The sequence below is a fragment of the Procambarus clarkii genome, chromosome 25, assembly GCF_040958095.1.
Source record: "Procambarus clarkii isolate CNS0578487 chromosome 25, FALCON_Pclarkii_2.0, whole genome shotgun sequence".
Classification (NCBI taxonomy): Eukaryota; Metazoa; Arthropoda; class Malacostraca; order Decapoda; family Cambaridae; genus Procambarus; species Procambarus clarkii.
In genome coordinates this window covers 39901480-39919280 of record NC_091174.1, presented here as the reverse complement: position 1 = coordinate 39919280, position 17801 = coordinate 39901480, and the positions used below count along the sequence as shown (strand labels likewise).

The 17801-nt window shown below is 37.0% G+C and overlaps 1 protein-coding gene across 1 annotated transcript in view; it reads left to right on the top strand.

Annotated features, from left to right (window-relative positions):
• LOC123756324 (alpha-(1,6)-fucosyltransferase-like) overlaps window positions 1–17801 on the top strand; it is a 71837-nt gene that overhangs the window by 26680 nt on the left and 27356 nt on the right. Inside the window, exon 3 of the mRNA XM_069331099.1 lies at window positions 10434–10607. Within this exon, the coding sequence (XP_069187200.1) occupies window positions 10434–10607 (174 nt within the window). The remainder of the gene's footprint in view (window positions 1–10433; window positions 10608–17801) is intronic.

The window sequence follows — 17801 nt, the reverse complement described above, 5'->3', positions numbered from 1 at the left end:
AGACTGCAGTAATGACATTGTGGCCCAGAGGTGCTCCACGTAGTGTGCTGTTGGTGGGTTTAATGACTGAGGCTTCTGGTAAAACTGAGTTCACCGCTCTAATGATTACCTCACTGGATGCAATAATTTCGCACTTAGAGGGGTTAAGAACGAGACCCAGGGCCTCCCCCCGTGTCTTCACCAGCTTCAGGTCTTCCAGCAGGGAGTCTTGTGTGCCTGACAGAGTGCAATAATCCAGGAACCAGATGTTGAGGACAGTCTGGACAGTCACTAGACAGTCTGGTTGTAATTTCTCGAACCGCAATGCAAAAGAGGAAGGGTGCAAGTGGGTCTCCCTGTTGAATTCCCTCTGGTGAGGTGACTTCGTTTTCCCCAAACAGGAGGTTTGAGTCTTTGCTGTAGCCTGCTGACACAAACGGGAGAATGCTTGGGCAATGTTCGTGGACTGCGGTGATGACTACTTTCCTTTTGACCGAGTTGAAAACGTGTTTGAAATCTCATTTTACTACTGCCTGGTCTTCAGTAAGAGAATTAATGTAGGTTCGTGCAGCATGGGCAGCTGCTTCACAACCTTGGGGGGACTCCAAACCCCAGCTGGTTGGGTTGCAGCATGGTGGCTGCTTCCATTTGGATACTTCTGACTGCAGCCCTTGCAACTAGGCGGCGAAGGGTATTACCAACGCCAATGGGTCTGATCCCTTCCCCCCTTCTTTTTCAGGGCACATTGGGGTGCACCAAAGAAGAATGGTTTGATTTTATCATCGATTAACCCGGCGAGGCAGTTGTTGACAGAAGTTGTGTTTTCTGTCAGGAGCGCCTCTGCAGCTGGGCCAAACAAGGTTCATCATTTCCTTGACATGTTGAGGTCTTACCCCTGTGTAGCCTCCTGAGGATCCCGAGGGGAATGAAACGATAGCTTTATAAACCTCTGACTCCCGGAGGACGAGAGTTTCCTGGTTAGGGGGGACCCTAAACTGCGGGGAAGGTCCCCCTACGGCCCTGAGAAGGTGTTTTTCTCTCAGTGCTTGGGCTGTGGTTTCATCCCTGGGTAAAATTTTGTCCTCACTTGTGATCAACCTGAGTGTCCCGACTGTATTGGCCTCTTCAATTTTCTTGCTGACTTGGGTACCTAATTTTCTGTTGTCGCTGAGGGTCTTACTTGGTCTGTCGCAGCGATGTTTGGTGTGTTTGGGGATGCATACTAGGTTGTCACCTCTAGGGAAAATTCCTAATTGCTTTATTGATGGATGAGGTGTCTTACCTCCTCTGTTTGTTACACCTAAGCAAGTATTGACAAAAAATAATAGATTGTGCCAGGCTTTGATGGTATCTAGTTCATCAAGGATATTTGACCCGCTGTTGACTTTTCCGATGAAGTCCGTGTATTTCCCGGCAGCAAATGGGCGAGATGCCTTTAGGATGTGGGTGAGTGTCCTGGTTGACGTTGCTTTAATTGCCTCTAGCAGGTCGTCTGTTGCAATGTAATCTGTTGCGATTTGCACTGGTGCAACAGGCTCCTGAGTGCTGCCTCCTCCCACGGGAGGTCTCCCTGACCCAGCACGGTCACCATGCTGGCAAACGACTCTGGAGACCGGATTGATGCTGATGTAGCTCCAACAAACACTGCATGTGCCTCTCCTTTAGTTGGCTTCAGTAGGGGTGAGCTGGCCGGCCTTTTCTGCCATCCTCTTAGGTGAAGTGACTGTCAAGTTGCACTGGAGTATTTGTCTCCTGGCTGGGGGGAACCTGATAGTGCCTTATACCATGCGACATGTCTAGGAAGATGCCTAGGGTGGGTGGGCTCGTGGAGGTGGTGGGTGGAGGGGGGGGAGAGGAAGACACTACACTCCCTGCGGGTGGAGGGGGAGACACTACACACTGGTTTTAGGGGTGGCACTTAACACTTGGACAATTTCCTTTAATATCACTAAACACTGGTGAATGTATTCCGGCTCACTGGGTGTGGTGCACTCACCAAGATACTCGCAATGTTTACCACAGAGCTGGACTCAACTTATCTTTTTCAAACACTTATTGGCAAACTGGTGACCCCCGTCTCTTGACCACACCACATGTATCTGTCTACCCTTTCCTGGCGAGTGATCAAATATTTGTATTATATTATATTATATTATATTAAGAACATAAATTATTGATTTAGTTATGTTAGTTTAGGTTAGGTTAAGATAGGTTAGATTAGGTTAGGTTGGGTTGCTTGGGTTCGGTCATATATCTCCATTAGTTGTAACTCAATTTTAAACAAATTAACTCATATAAAATGAAATGGATAGCATTATCATTTCATAAGAAAAATAGAAAAATATTGAAATTAAGGAAAACTTGGCTTATTAGGCAAATCGGGCGTTGTATAGTAGGCCAAGAAGTGCGTTCTGGCTACTAGGTACAACATATATATATATATATATATATATATATATATATATATATATATATATATATATATATATTTATATATATATATATGTCGTACCTAGTAGCAAGAACGCACTTCTCGGCCTACTATGCAGGGCCCGATTTGCCTAATAGGCCAAATTTTCCTGAATTAATATATTTTCTCTAATATTTTTCTTATGAAATGATAAAGCTACCCATTTCATTATGTATGAGGTCAATTTTTTTTATTGGAGTCAAAATTAACGTAGATATATGACCGAACCTAACCAACCCTACCTAATCTAACCTAACCTATCTCTATAGGTTAGGTTAGGTTAGGTAGCCGAAAAAGTTTGGTTAAGTTAGGTTAGGTAGGTTAGGCAGTCGAAAAAACATTAATTCATGAAAACTTGGGTTATTAGGCAAATCGGACCTAGCATAGTAGGCTGAGAAGTGCGTTCTGGCTACTAGGTACGACAAATATATATATATATATATATATATATATATATATATATATATATATATATATATATATATATATATATATATATATATGTCGTACCTAGTAGCCAGAACGCACTTCTCAACCTACTATGCAAGGCCCGATTTGCCTAATAAGCGAAGTTTTCCTGAATTAATATATTTTCTCTAATTTTTTCTTATGGAATGATAAAGCTACCCATTTCATTATGTATGAGGTCAATTTTTTTTATTGGAGTTAGAATTAACGTAGATATATGACCGAACCTAACCAACCCTACCTAACCTAACCTAACCTATCTCTATAGGTTAGGTTAGGTTAGGTAGCCGAAAAAGTTTGGTTAAGTTAGGTTAGGTAGGTTAGGCAGTCGAAAAAACATTAATTCATGAAAACTCGGGTTATTAGGCAAATCGGGCCTTGCATAGTAGGCTGAGAAGTGCGTTCTGGCTACTAGGTACGACATATATATATATATATATATATATATAAATATATATATATATATATATATATGTATATATATATATGTCGTACCTAGTAGCCAGAACTCACTTTTCAGCCTACTATTCAAGGCCCGATTTGCCTAATAAGCCAAGTTTTCCTGAATTAATATATTTGCTATAATTTTTTTCTTATGAAATGATAAAGCAACCCTTTTCTCTATGTATGAGGTCAATTTTTTTTTATTGGAGTTAAAATTAACGTAGATATATGACCGAACCTAACCAACCCTACCTAACCTAACCTAACCTATATTTATAGGTAAGGTTAGGTTAGGTAGCCAAAAAAAGCTAGGTTAGGTTAGGTTAGGTAGGTTAGGTAGACGAAAAAACATTAATTCATGAAAACTTGGCTTATTAGGCAAATCGGGCCTTGAATAGTAGGCTGAGAAGTGCGTTCTGGCTATTAGGTACGACATATATATATATATATATATATATATATATATATATATATATATATATATATATATATATATATATATATATATATATATATATATATATATATATATATATATATATATGTCGTACCTAGTAGCCAGAACGCACTTCTATGCCTACTATTCAAGGCCCGATTTGCCTAATAAGCCAAGTTTTCATGAATTAGTATATTTTCTCTAATTTTTTTCTTATGAAATTATAAAGCTACCCATTTCATTACGTATGAGGTCAATTTTTTTTTATTGGAGTTAAAATTAATTTAGATATATGGCCGAACCTAACCAACCCTACCTAACCTAACCTAACCTATCTTTATCGGTTAGGTTAGGTTAGGTAGCCGAAAACGTTAGGTTAGGTTAGGTTAGGTAGGTTAGGTAGTCGAAAAATAAATAATTCATGAAAACTTGGCCTATTAGGCAAATCGGGCCTTGAATAGTAGGCTGAGAAGTGCGTTCTGGCTACTAGGTACGACATATATATATATATATATATATATATATATATATATATATATATATATATATATATATATATATATATATAATTCGTGTTAGAACTATTAATCTTATCTTTTCGGTCATATTTAACAACATATGTTTACAAGAGAGACTGCTACCAAAATATGCTAATATATAATAATATTAAATTAGTATATATTAGTACCAATATATATATATATATATATATATATATATATATATATATATATATATATATATATATATATATATATATATATATATAAGTTAGGTTAGGTTAGGTTAGGTTAGGTTAGGTTAGGTAGGTTAGGTAGTCGAAAAACAATTAATTCATGAAAACTTGGCTTATTAGGCAAATCGGGCCTTGCATAGTAAGCAGAGAAGTGCGTTCTGGCTACTAGGTACGACATATATATATATATATATATATATATATATATATATATATATATATATATATGTCGTACCTAGTAGCCAGAACTCACTTTTTGGCCTACTATGCAAGGCCCGATTTGCCTAATAAGCCAAGTTTTCCTGAATTAATATATTTTTTCAAATTTTTTTCTTATGAAATGATAAAGCTACCCATTTCATTATGTATGAAGTCAATTTTTTTTTATTGGAGTTAAAATTAGCGTAGATATATGACCAAACCTAACCAACCCTACCTAACCTAACCTAACCTATCTTTATAGGTTAGGTTTGGTTAGGTAGCCGAAAAAGTTAGGTTAGGTTAGGTTAGGTAGGTTAGGTAGTCGAAAAACAATTAATTCATGAAAACTTGGCTTATTAGGCAAATCGGGCCGTGCATATTAGGCTGAGAAGTGTGTTCTGGCTACTAGGTACGACATAAATATATATATATATATATATATATATATATATATATATATATATATATATATATATATATATATGTCGTACCTAGTAGCCAGAACGCACTTTTCAGCCTACTAAGCAAGGCCCGATTTGCCTAATAAGCCAAGTTTTCATGAATTAATTGTTTTTCAACTACCTAACCTACCTAACCTAACCTAACCTAACGTTTTCAGCTACCTAACCTAACCTAACCTATAAAGATAGGTTAGGATAGGTTAGGTAAGGTTGGTTAGGTTCGGTCATATATCTACGTTAATTCTAACTCCAATAAAAAAAAATTGACCTCATACATAATGAAATGGGTAGCTTTATCATTTCATAAGAAAAAAATTAGAGAAAATATATTAATTCAGGAAAACTTGGCTTATTAGGCAAATTTGGCCTTGCATAGTAGGCTGAGAAGTGCGTTCTGGCTACTAGGTACGACATATATATATATATATATATATATATATATATATATATATATATATATATATATATATATATATATGTGTGTGTGTGTGTGTATATATCACGAAAATAAACACGTGATTAAAAATGTGACAATGTCAGACCACGGAGGAAAAATGAAACAGGAATTTCCTTAAGTACTTTCGTATATTAATAATTGACTCCTTCTGAAGATGTATTAATATACGAAAGTACTTAAGGAAATTCCTGTTTCATTTTTCCTCCGTGGTCTGACATTGATATATATATATATATATATATATATATATATATATATATATATATATATATATATATATATATATATATATATATATATATATATATATATATATATATATATATATATATATATATATATGTCGTACCTAGTAGCCAGAACGCACTTCTCAGCCTACTATGCAAGGCCAGATTTGTCTAATAAGCCAAGTTTTCATGAATTAATTGTTTTTCGTCTACCTAACCTAACCTAACCTAACTTTTTCGGCTACCTAACCTAACCTAACTTATAAAGATAGGTTAGGTTAGGTTAGGTAGGGTTGGTTAGGTTCGGTCATATATCTACGTTAATTTTAACTCCAATAAATTTTTTTTTACCTCATACGTAATAAAATGGGTAGCTTTATCATTGCATAAGAAAAAAATTTGAGAAAATATATTAATTCAGGAAAACTTGGCTTATTAGACAAATCGGGCCTTGCATAGTAGGCATAGAAGTGCGTTCTGGCTACTAGGTACGACATATATATATATATATATATATATATATATATATATATATATGTCGTACCTAGTAGCCAGAACTCACTTCTCAGCCTACTATTCAAGGCCCGATTTGCCTAACAAGCCAAGTTTTCCTGAATTAATATATTTACTATAATTTTTTTCTTATGAAATGATAAAGCAACCCTTTTCTCTATGTATGAGGTCAATTTTTTTTTATTGGAGTTAAAATTAACGTAGATATATGACCGAACCTAACCAACCCTACCTAACCTAACCTAACCTATATTTATAGGTAAGGTTAGGTTAGGTAGCCAAAAAAAGCTAGGTTAGGTTAGGTTAGGTATGTTAGGTAGACGAAAAAACATTAATTCATGAAAACTTGGCTTATTAGGCAAATCGGGCCTTGAATAGTAGGCTGAGTAGTGCGTTCTGGCTATTAGGTACGACATATATATATATATATATATATATATATATATATATATATATATATATATATATATCGTACTTAGTAGCCAGAACGCACTTCTCAGCCTACTATGCAAGGCCCGATTTGCCTAATAAGCCAAGTTTTCATGAATTAATTGTTTTTCGACTACCAAACCTACCTAACCTATAAAGATAGGTTAGGTCAGGTTAGGTAGGGTTGGTTAGGTTCGGTCATATATCTACGTTAATTTTAACTCCAATAAAAAAAAATTTACCTCATACGTAATGAAATGGGTAGCTTTATCATTTCATAAGAAAAAAATTAGAGAAAATATATTATTTCGGGAAAACTTGGTTTATTAGGCAAATCGGGCCTTGTATATTAGGCCAAGAAGTGCGTTCTGGCTACTAGGTACGACATATATATATATATATATATATATATATATATATATATATATATATATATATATATATATGTCGTACCTAGTAGCCAGAACTCACTTTTTGGCCTACTATTCAAGGCCCGATTTGCCTAATAAGCCAAGTTTTCATGAATTAATATATTTTCTCTAATTTTTTTCTTATGAAATGATAAATCAACCCATTTCATTATGTATGAGGTCAATTATTTTTTATTGGAGTTAAAATTAACGTAGATATATGACTGAACCTAACCAACCCTACCTAACCTAACCTAACCTATCTTTATAGGTTAGGTTAGGTTAGGTAGCCGAAAAAGTTAGGTTAGGTTAGGTTAGGTAGGTTAGGTAGTCGAAAAACAATTAATTCATGAAAACTTGGCTTATTAGGCAAATCGGGCCTTGCATAGTAGGCTGAGAAGTGCGTTCTGGCTACTAGGTACGACATATATATATATATATATATATATATATATATATATATATATATATATATATATATATATATGTCGTACCTAGTAGCCAGAACGCACTTCTCAGCCTACTATGCAAGGCCCGATTTGCCTAATAAGCCAAGTTTTCATGAATTAATGTTTTTTCGGCTACCTAACCTAACCTAACCTAACGTTTTCGGCTACCTAACCTTACCTAACCTATAAAGATAGGTTAGGTTAGGTTAGATAGGGTTGGTTAGGTTCGGTCATATGTCTACGTTAATTTTAACTCCAATAAAAAAAATTGACCTCATACATAATGAAATGGGTATCTTTATCATTTCATAAGAAAAAAAATAGAGAAAATATAATAATTCAGGAAAACTTGGCTTATTAGGCAAATCGGGCCTTGCATAGTAGGCTGAGAAGTGCGTTCTGGCTACAAGGTACGACATATATATATATATATATATATATATATATATATATATATATATATATATATATATATATATATATATATATATATATATATATCAAACCTAGAAGGGGTACCACCTCTGGTGCAAGTGTAGGGACCCATAACCTCGGAGAAGAAAATAAGGAGTACTCAGAGAAGACCTTGTGGATCCTCGCTGAACACTGATATTTTCTTCTCCTACCACCCCTATTCTTTTGGTATGTGTGTATATATATCTAACTTTATTTGAAAATGTCATTACACAAAAAAAAGTTACAACATTGGTTACATGCAGGGTACAAGGCTACTTGTCACAAGTTGTAAAGCTCCTCCAGCTCCTCAGATGGCGGGCAGAAACCATGGAAACCAGTGAGCATTTCCTCTCTGGACTGCCAAACTAAGGCGCTGAAATAGAAAACTGGCAGCTCTAGGGTCTCTAGTTGTTTCATTTAGCTTGGACCCCAACTCTTTCAGAAAGCTAGGAGCACTTTTACCCCAGGCACCAAGTGTCTCTGAGGCAAATGGGAAAAAAATTGTAGTGGTGCTCAAGGTCTCTGTATTTACGTGACTTGGCTGCTTCCCGGTGATTGGCAGCACCTCCTGCTTGTGTAGCACTGAAGTCAACATAGGTGGTGGCTAAAGTTGAAACACAAGTGTAGTCCCACACCAACTGTCTACCATTCTTCTAGGGGTTTACCGTGATTCCGTCTGGGTGACCGACAGGCTCATCCTAGTCGCGCGACATCAGATAATGGGGCTCTCTCTCTGCTGGACAACCATCTGTGGTAAGGCTTCTCTTAATAATGTCGTTAACCTCGCCGTGTCTTGCATGCCATCCTCCCGTCCTTTGGCAGAGAAGGCCATGCTGCCTGTACCTGTCGGCCTCTGCCTCTCCACAAATACACTTGTATTTGGTGTGGATTGGGGCAGCGAGGCGGAGACCCACGGAAATTCGGAGGGCCTGGGGTGTGAGACGTGTACCGGTTGCCGACATTGGGGTTGCTAATATGAAATCACCTGCATGGGAAGCTGCTACAGCTCTGAGTCAGGAAGTGTCATGTGGTGTTGTCGCAGCCTTTAGCAAAGTCGCAGCTTCTTGCTCGGCAATGGGGCGATCCCAGCTGGATTGCTTATGGGCTTTAGAAGGCGGTGGTTGGGGTGCCGTGCCTCAAATATATATATATATATATATATATATATATATATATATATATATATATATATATATATATATATATATATATATATTTATATATATATTTAGTTCAACGTACAATCTTTAAATTGGCACAGAACCTTATTGTGGGACTAGGGGGAAAACTTAATACAAAATAATGTATGACTGGAACTGGCTTTTGGGGAAAATGTGCTGGTACATACCGGGTTTCGCCTGTCACTAATGGCTGGAGGCAATCACTGGTTTGTGCCAAGGTCGCTAAAAATTGGCTGGGGCCAATAACCTGCTTTCGCCGACGTTCATGTAAAATAGGGGGCCCATGTAACTAGCTTTCTGGAAAGCCAATAAGGCTGGTTATTGTCCCCATTTACACTACTTGTGTGCTTATTTGTGTGTGTATTCACGTGTTTGTTTGTAAGTGATTAATTGTAGCAGTAGATATTATAGTTTCATCCTCTTCGACCATCAGGTATCAAAATATGAAATTTAATGAGAGGATGAACACCAGGTAAAACTGACATTGTGTTCTTAGGTTTTAGTGTTTTGAGCATTCAAACATGGTTGGAGTAATGATGGCCTCATATTACACAAGTTCAAGATTAGTTCTCAGTTAACCACAATAATTTATTATTATTACCCAAAAGATTGCATACCGCAGTTTACATGAGAAGAATGTGAGATTAACAAAATCTCTGCAGAGATTCTCCAGGAAAGGTAAAAAGCGAGGTTTGTGTCGCAGGTAACATACCTTGAGGTTACCTTTAGGTTTTTCCGGGGCTTAGCGTCCCTGCGGCCCGGTTGTCGACCAGGCTTCCTGGTTGCTGGAGGTCTTTAAATGAGTCAAACTGATGGGGTTAAAATTCTAAATGGGTTAAATGGTCTTTAAATGTTTAAATTTAAACATGCTGTGTCTTTAAATAGCAAAGGTAATTTATTTAAAAAATCGTAAGTTATTATATTCAGAATTACCGATAGTAATATCTACGATAAGCCTAAATGATGCAAATAAGACGAAAACGTGTATATTAATTTTCCCAGTCGTTTTGACTTTCTGTAGTAACGTATTTCGAGCGGCAGTACAGTGAGGTCAAGCACCATACCCTCAGACCCCACTTAAAACCCAACTGCAGTCTTCACTGTGTTCACCCACAGCGTGCATGTGAGACGGACTGACAAGAAAAGCGAAGCCAGTTACCACGACCTGGAGGAATACATGGAGCAGGTAGAGCAATACTACAACGGACTCCAGATCGTTAACCCAAATGTCACCCGAAGGATCTATCTTGCTTCCGACGAGCCCTCGGTCTTCACAGAGGCAAAGAAAAAGTAACTATTTAGTTTTAAATTTTGTGGTGGAGCAGTACGGTGTGTAGTGGAGGAGTGTTATGTGTGAGAGCATAATGTGTTGTAGTTTATAGTGTGTGGTGATGTAAAATGATGTTGGTGGTGAAATATGTTGTGTGGTGCTTATTTATCAGTGAATACCTATCAGTGATTAGGCCAGAAAGGAGATCTAACTATACATGCCTTGCTTGCTAGTCTTGTTCTACCTGTTTCATTATAAGATAAGAATCCTGACTAAATAAATCTTTAACAAATCTGGTTTTACAGTTGTGGATGTAGGTGGCTTCCACTTCATCTTCTGGCCGTAATCTATATAGTAAATGCTCAAACTTATCAAAATATTTTTCACATTGTTAACAGTCACCAAATATTATTTTATTCATTGTGGTCTCAGCATAGCATATAATGTTCATTTTCCTTGAGGTAAAAAATTTTTTTAAGGGTATAGTTTACTGTAAAAAAGTAGTCAATGTGGCTTCTAAATATCCACAAAATTTAGACTAAAAAAATTGTAACTCCAAAAGTTATGGGTTTATGAATAATCGATGTGGAGGAAATCTTAGAACTAAGAGCTTAGAAGTAACAAACTAGAATAAGTAAAAATTATGAGAATCGGTCAAAAACTGAATTATTTAGTCTCAGTCTTAGTCTCTTAGTCTCTTTAATCTTAGTCTCAAAGTTGAAAATCCTGTTCATTCAGAAAAATTAACTTAACTGTACATGTTCTATAATTATGACCTCCCCCCCCTCTCCATCTATCTGACTGTTTCTTCCTGCCCCCGTAGTTCTCGACAATGAATATAGTAGTTCAAATTGATGATGTATCTTGTAAGTGTTAATAAACATTGTTTGGTAATCGTTCTCGAATATGAGAAAGTTGAAGATCAATATGTGCTGAAGTTAAGTCAAGAAAAAATACCCCTCCCCCCAATATATATATATATATATATATATATATATATAGTGTATTTAAAGGTTACAAAACATACAAGATAAATGCCTAAAGGTTATGGATCTCTTGAAGCTCCTCCGCTTCCAGACAGGAACCGAGGACGCAGCAAGCACTACCCCTCTGGATCGCCACACTGAGGCGCTGAAACAAAAAACTGGAAGCCCTTGGGTCTCTGGTGACGTCAATGAGCTTGGAACCCAATTCCTTGAGAAATTCCAAGGCACTCTTACCCCAAGGGCCATGCGTCTCAGACGCTATGGGAACAAAGAGGTATTGACCTTCCAGTCACCTGTATTGGAGTGATTTTGCTGTTTCCCTGTGGTTGACCGCCCCACCTGCTTGATCAGCTCCGAAGTGTACATAGGTGTCAGCCAGGGTGGATACACATGTGTAGTCCCACACCAACTGTCTACCCTCCTTCCATTAGTATATGGTGATGCCATCAGGGCGAAGTGCGGGGAAATCCGGGTTTTGCACCCCTAGGATGCGAGGTTCTCTCTCCGCTGGGCACCTAGCTGAGACGAGGCTTCTCTTGATGATGTCATTGACCTCGTTGTGTCTTGCATGCCAGCCCTTTGTGCTTCCGCAATGCATATTATTGGTCTGCTTCCACCCTGTTGCAAATACACTTGTATTCAGTGTGAATTGGGGCACCAAGGCGGAGGGCCACTGCTACACGAAGGGATTCTGGATCTAGGCGCGTGCCCATTGCTGACATGGGTACTGCCAGGAGGAAGTCTCCTGCATGGGGGGCACGCACTGCTCTGAGGCGGGCTTTCTCCTTGTCTGATGTTGCGGCGCTGAGCATGGCATCAGCTACTTTTCCCACTAGAGGGTGGTCCCAGCCGGACTGTTTGTGTTGTTTTGTTGGCTCTATAATGGTTGCTGGGGCTGCAAGAATATCCTACTGATTTGAACATTCAGTGAAAGCAGGATCGTGTATTCCTGCTGAATCTCTCAGGGTTGCAGGTAAGATATCTCTGACGAGGTCGTGCAATGCGTGGGAGAAGGAAAGGAAGGATGGTAGAGCAATTTGGGAGGCTGTGCGGACACCAAGGCCGCCGAGTCTTACAGGAAGGGTTGCTTGCTCCCACTGAGAGTCGTCCAATGGCAGGTTCAGGACTTTCACCAGCATGGACCTCAGAAGGGTCTCATACACATTTAACTTAGGGCTGATGTAGGATGGAGAACATCTCAGGAAGATATATATATATATATATATATACATATATATATATATATATATATATATATATATATATATATATATATATATATATATATATATATATATATATATATATGTCGTACCTAGTAGCCAGAACGCACTTCTCAGCCTACTATGCATGGCCCAATTTGCCTAATAAGCCAAGTTTTCCTGAATTAAAATATTTTCTCTAATTTTTTTCTTATGAAATGATAAAGCTAGCCATTTCATTATGTATGAGGTCAATTTTTTTTCATTGGAGTTAAAATTAACGTAGATATATGACCGAACCTAACCAACCCTACCTAACCTAACCTAACCTATCTTTATAGGTTAGGTTAGGTTAGGTAGCCGAAAAAGTTAGGTTAGGTTAGGTTAGGTAGGTTAGGTAGTCGAAAAACAAGTAATTCATGAAAACTTGGCTTATTAGGCAAATCGGGCCTTGCATAGTAGGCTGAGAAGTGAGTTCTGGCTACTAGGTACTAAATATATATATATATAAATATATATATATATTTATATATATATATATATATATATATATATATATTTATACATATATATATGTATAAATATATATATATATATGTATATATATATACATTTATATATATATAAAATTTATATATATATAGCCGAAAAAGTTAGGTTAGGTTAGGTTAGGTAGGTTAGGTAGACGAAAAACAATTAATTCATGAAAACTTGGCTTATTAGGCAAATCAGGCCTTGCATAGTAGGCTGAGAAGTGCGTTCTGGCTACTAGGTACGACATATGTATATATATATATATATATATATATATATATATATATATATATATATATATATATATATATATATAAATATATATATATATATATATATATATATATATATATATATATATATATATATATTTATATATATATATATATATATATATATATATATATATATATATATATATATATATATATATATATATATATAAACATATGTCGTACCCAATAGCCAGAACGCACTTCTCGGCCTACTATGCAAGGCCCGATTTGCCTAATAGGCCGAGTGATTTTGTTTATTTTCAAAATTTAGTCTCCAATTGGTTTATTTGAATTATTATTATTAGATTATCTTTAGAACATAAATTATTGACTTAGTTATGTTCGTTTAGGTTAGGTTTAGATAGGTTAGGTTAGGTTAGGTAGGGTAGGTTAGGTTCGGTCATATATATACGTTAGTTTTAACTCAAATTAAATAAAATGAACTCATATATAATGAAATGGATAGCTTAATCATTTGATAAGAAAGAAATTAGAAAAATACATAATTTTAGGAAAACTAGACTTATTAGGCAAATCGGGCCCCTTACACAGTAGGCCGAGAAGTGAGTTCTGGCTACTAGGTACGACATATATATATATATATATATATATATATATATAAGATTAATAATTCTAACATGAATTTTCTCAATATTTCTTATGTTTCTTTTTACTGTTGATGGTAATTGAAAAATCAATTCTCCAAAATTCATATAAAATTCTAGTCTGACACGACACTTGAACGTGTTTTGTAATAACTTATTGCATTTTCAAAGACTTTAGTTTACACACACACACAACTATAACCTGCAAACACTAAACAGAGTTTTGCTATGCTAATATTTAAACAGCTTTTTTCTTATATACTCGGATTTGGGTGAGGTGATATGTTACAACAGCTTTGGATGAGGTGAACAAACATTCAACTCAAGACTGAACACGGTTCAATGGGTATAGATGAAAGGGAAGAATGGAAGTAACTGCAAAGGGCCTGTTGGCCCATATTTCCCCTTGATGCTTCTATATTGGTACGGAGTCTTGAAGTGGGTAGAATATAGTTGTGCATTAATTGGCTGTTGATTGCTGGTGTTGACTTTTTGATGTGTAGTGCCTCGCAGATATCAAGCCGCCTGCTATCGCTGTATCTATCGATGATTTCTGTGTTGTTTGTTAAGACTTCTCTGGTGATGGTCTGGTTGTGGGAAGAGATTATATGTTCCTTAATGGAGCCCTGTTGCTTATGCATTGTTAATCGCCTGGAAAGAGATGTTGTTGTCTTGCCTATATACTGAGTTCTTTGGGGCTTACAATTCCCAAGTGGGCATTTAAAGGGATAGACGACGTTGGTCTCTTTTAAAGCGTTCTGCTTTGTGTCTGGAGAGTTTTTCATGAGTAGGTTGGCCGTTTAATTTGGTTTTATAGTAAATCGTCAATTGTATCTTCTGATTTTTGTCTGTAAGGATAACGTTCCTATTAACAGTATCTTTCAGGAGCATTTCCTCCGTTTTATGAGCTGTGGAAAAGAAGTTAATGTAAAATAGCCTAATAGGGGTACAGGTGTTGTGTTAGTTGTCTCTTCAGAGGTTGCATGGCGTTTCACCTTCCTTTTTATGATGTCTTCAACGAAACCATTGGAGAAGCCGTTGTTGACTAGGACCTGCCTTACCCTACAGAGTTCTTCATCGACTTGCTTCCACCCTGAGCTGTGGCTGAGAGCATGGTCGACGTAAACGTTGACATCACTCCTCTTGTACCTGTCTGGGCAGTCACTGTTGGCATTAAAGCACATTCCTATGTTTGTTTCTTTAGTGTAGACTGCAGTGTGGAAACCTCCGCTCCTTTCCATGACTGTTACATCTAGAAAGGGAAGCTTCCCATCCTTCTCCATCTCATAAGTGAAACTCAACACAGAATTCGCTCGAATGCCTCCTTCAGCTCCTGCAGACGTCTGACATCAGGTACCTGTGTAAAAATGTCATCAACATACCTGCAGTATATGGCAGGTTTCAAGTTCATGTCAACTAAGCCCTTCTGTTCGATGGTACCCATGTAGAAGTTCCCAAACAGGACACCTAGGAGAGGACGACCCCATCTACTTGCTTATACATGTGCCCATCAGGGCTCAAGAAGGGTGCCTCTTTAGTACAAGCTTGGAGTAGTTTCCTTAGAATATTTTCTGGTATGTCAAGAAGAGTACAGGCCAGATCACAATACACTCTGTCCGCTATCATCCCGATTGTTTCATCCACAGGTACGTTGGTAAACAGTGATTCTACGTCCAACGAGGCTCTTATCCCTGTAGCCCGTGTTCCCCACAGTAAGTCAACAAATTCCTTTGGAGTCTTCAGGCTGAAAGCACAAGGTACATAAGGAGTCAGCAAGCCATTGAGTCGCTTCGCCAGTCTGTACTTGGGGGGTGGGTATCTGGCTGACGATTGGCCGAAGTGGGTTTCCAGACTTTGATCAGGCTTGATTTGATTCCAATTCCAGGCTTGATTAGACAACGCCTAACTGGCGTGGCGTGCTAACTACGCCCAACTGGCGTAGGTGACTGGCGTGCTAACTACGCCTAACTGGCGTAGGTGACTGGCGTGCTAACTACGCCTAACTGGCGTAGTTAGCCTTATTGAGTAGTAATCTCTTCAACTCGATTACCAGCAAGATCATTCCCTACAATTAGATCAACGCCAGCAACTGGTAATTTAGCAGTAACACCTACTAAACTTTTGCCTTTAATAAAATCACACTCACGGTTATCTTCCCTCAAGGGTACAGTCTGGAAATCTCCAGTGATTCCCCTGTATAATTATTACCTTTCCAGTCTCTGTAGATGGTATATATTGTAAAACACTCTTTAATAGTAAAGATTGGGATGCTTCTGTATCCCTCAAAATTTTAACATCATGCAACAAACCATTTGAACACCCTAATTTCCCATTTGATATAAAATCTCCAAAATGATTTATAGCAAGTGCTAATTCTCCACTATTTTTGCAACACATTTGGTTTTCCTTCCCTAACACACTTTGAGTGTCGTAGGCCTCTTTTCTGGGTGAAGAAACCAACAACTTTTTACAACATGTCCCGTTCTAAGGCAATAGTAACACTGTTTCAACTCTAGGTGAGGTTTATTACTGGTGTGAACCTTTTAGGGTTTCACATTACTCCATTTACCACTTGGTACGTTTGAAAAAGTGTTTCCTTGACCTGACTTCAAGACGTTTCCTTAAACAAGACTTCATAATTATAAAGCCGCTTACTGTGATAGATACAATTTACAATGTATAAGTTCATATAAGTTCCTTTACACATTTTCACATAACGCTTTCTATGATTTAGGGGTGATCCTAAACGAGATGAAAGATCGACCTGAGATGAAACTAGATATATTGGCTGGAGATGGATTTAAGTTTATGAAAGTTGACGTGAACAAGTTCCAATTTTTGGACAGTTTAACCCTTTTCAATGGTTCACTAGGAAGAATAGCTAAAGATTACATTGATGGCAGGAAACTTACTACCTTCACATTAGCTATGTTACAGTGTGTAAATAAAGAAGCCATCTCTAAACTGTTAAATGGTAAACAACCATTTTGTTATGATTACTTATCATCCACGAGAGTGCTAGGCGAACCACATCTACCTTCGCGTGATAAGTTTTACAACACACTGACAGATGAAGAGTTATCAGAAAAAGATTAAAAGCAGGCATTAGAAATTTTCGATCTAGCCCAATGTCGTAACATTGGATACTATCTCGTTCTTTATCTCAAAGTAGACACGGGGCTGTTGGCAGATGGGTTCACAGTTTGGGGAGATATCATGATTATACATGAGATACCATGTAGAGATTACTCTCTACAAATTGGACATTTCCCACTACATTTCTCTACTATCATTCGCGTGGTTATTATTATTATTAACATCTATATTGACAAAATGAATTATATTTTTGCCTAATCTGAGGATTTCAATTAAGTCTTATTAAAGTGAGGATAATGCTGGTATTCATTGTCATGCAGGACAGAGGGTCATACACAAGACAATAGGTCTAAACTAGCACATATATATCATGGTTATAATCAATGTTTTTATGTATGAATATGTAAAAGCAACTTTTCATTGTGCACTGCCTCATAAGGGCAGGGATGAGTTCATAAGTGATGCAGTTTAGAAGTAATATAAATAGAATTGTTCTTCATTCCTTAAAATGGACAA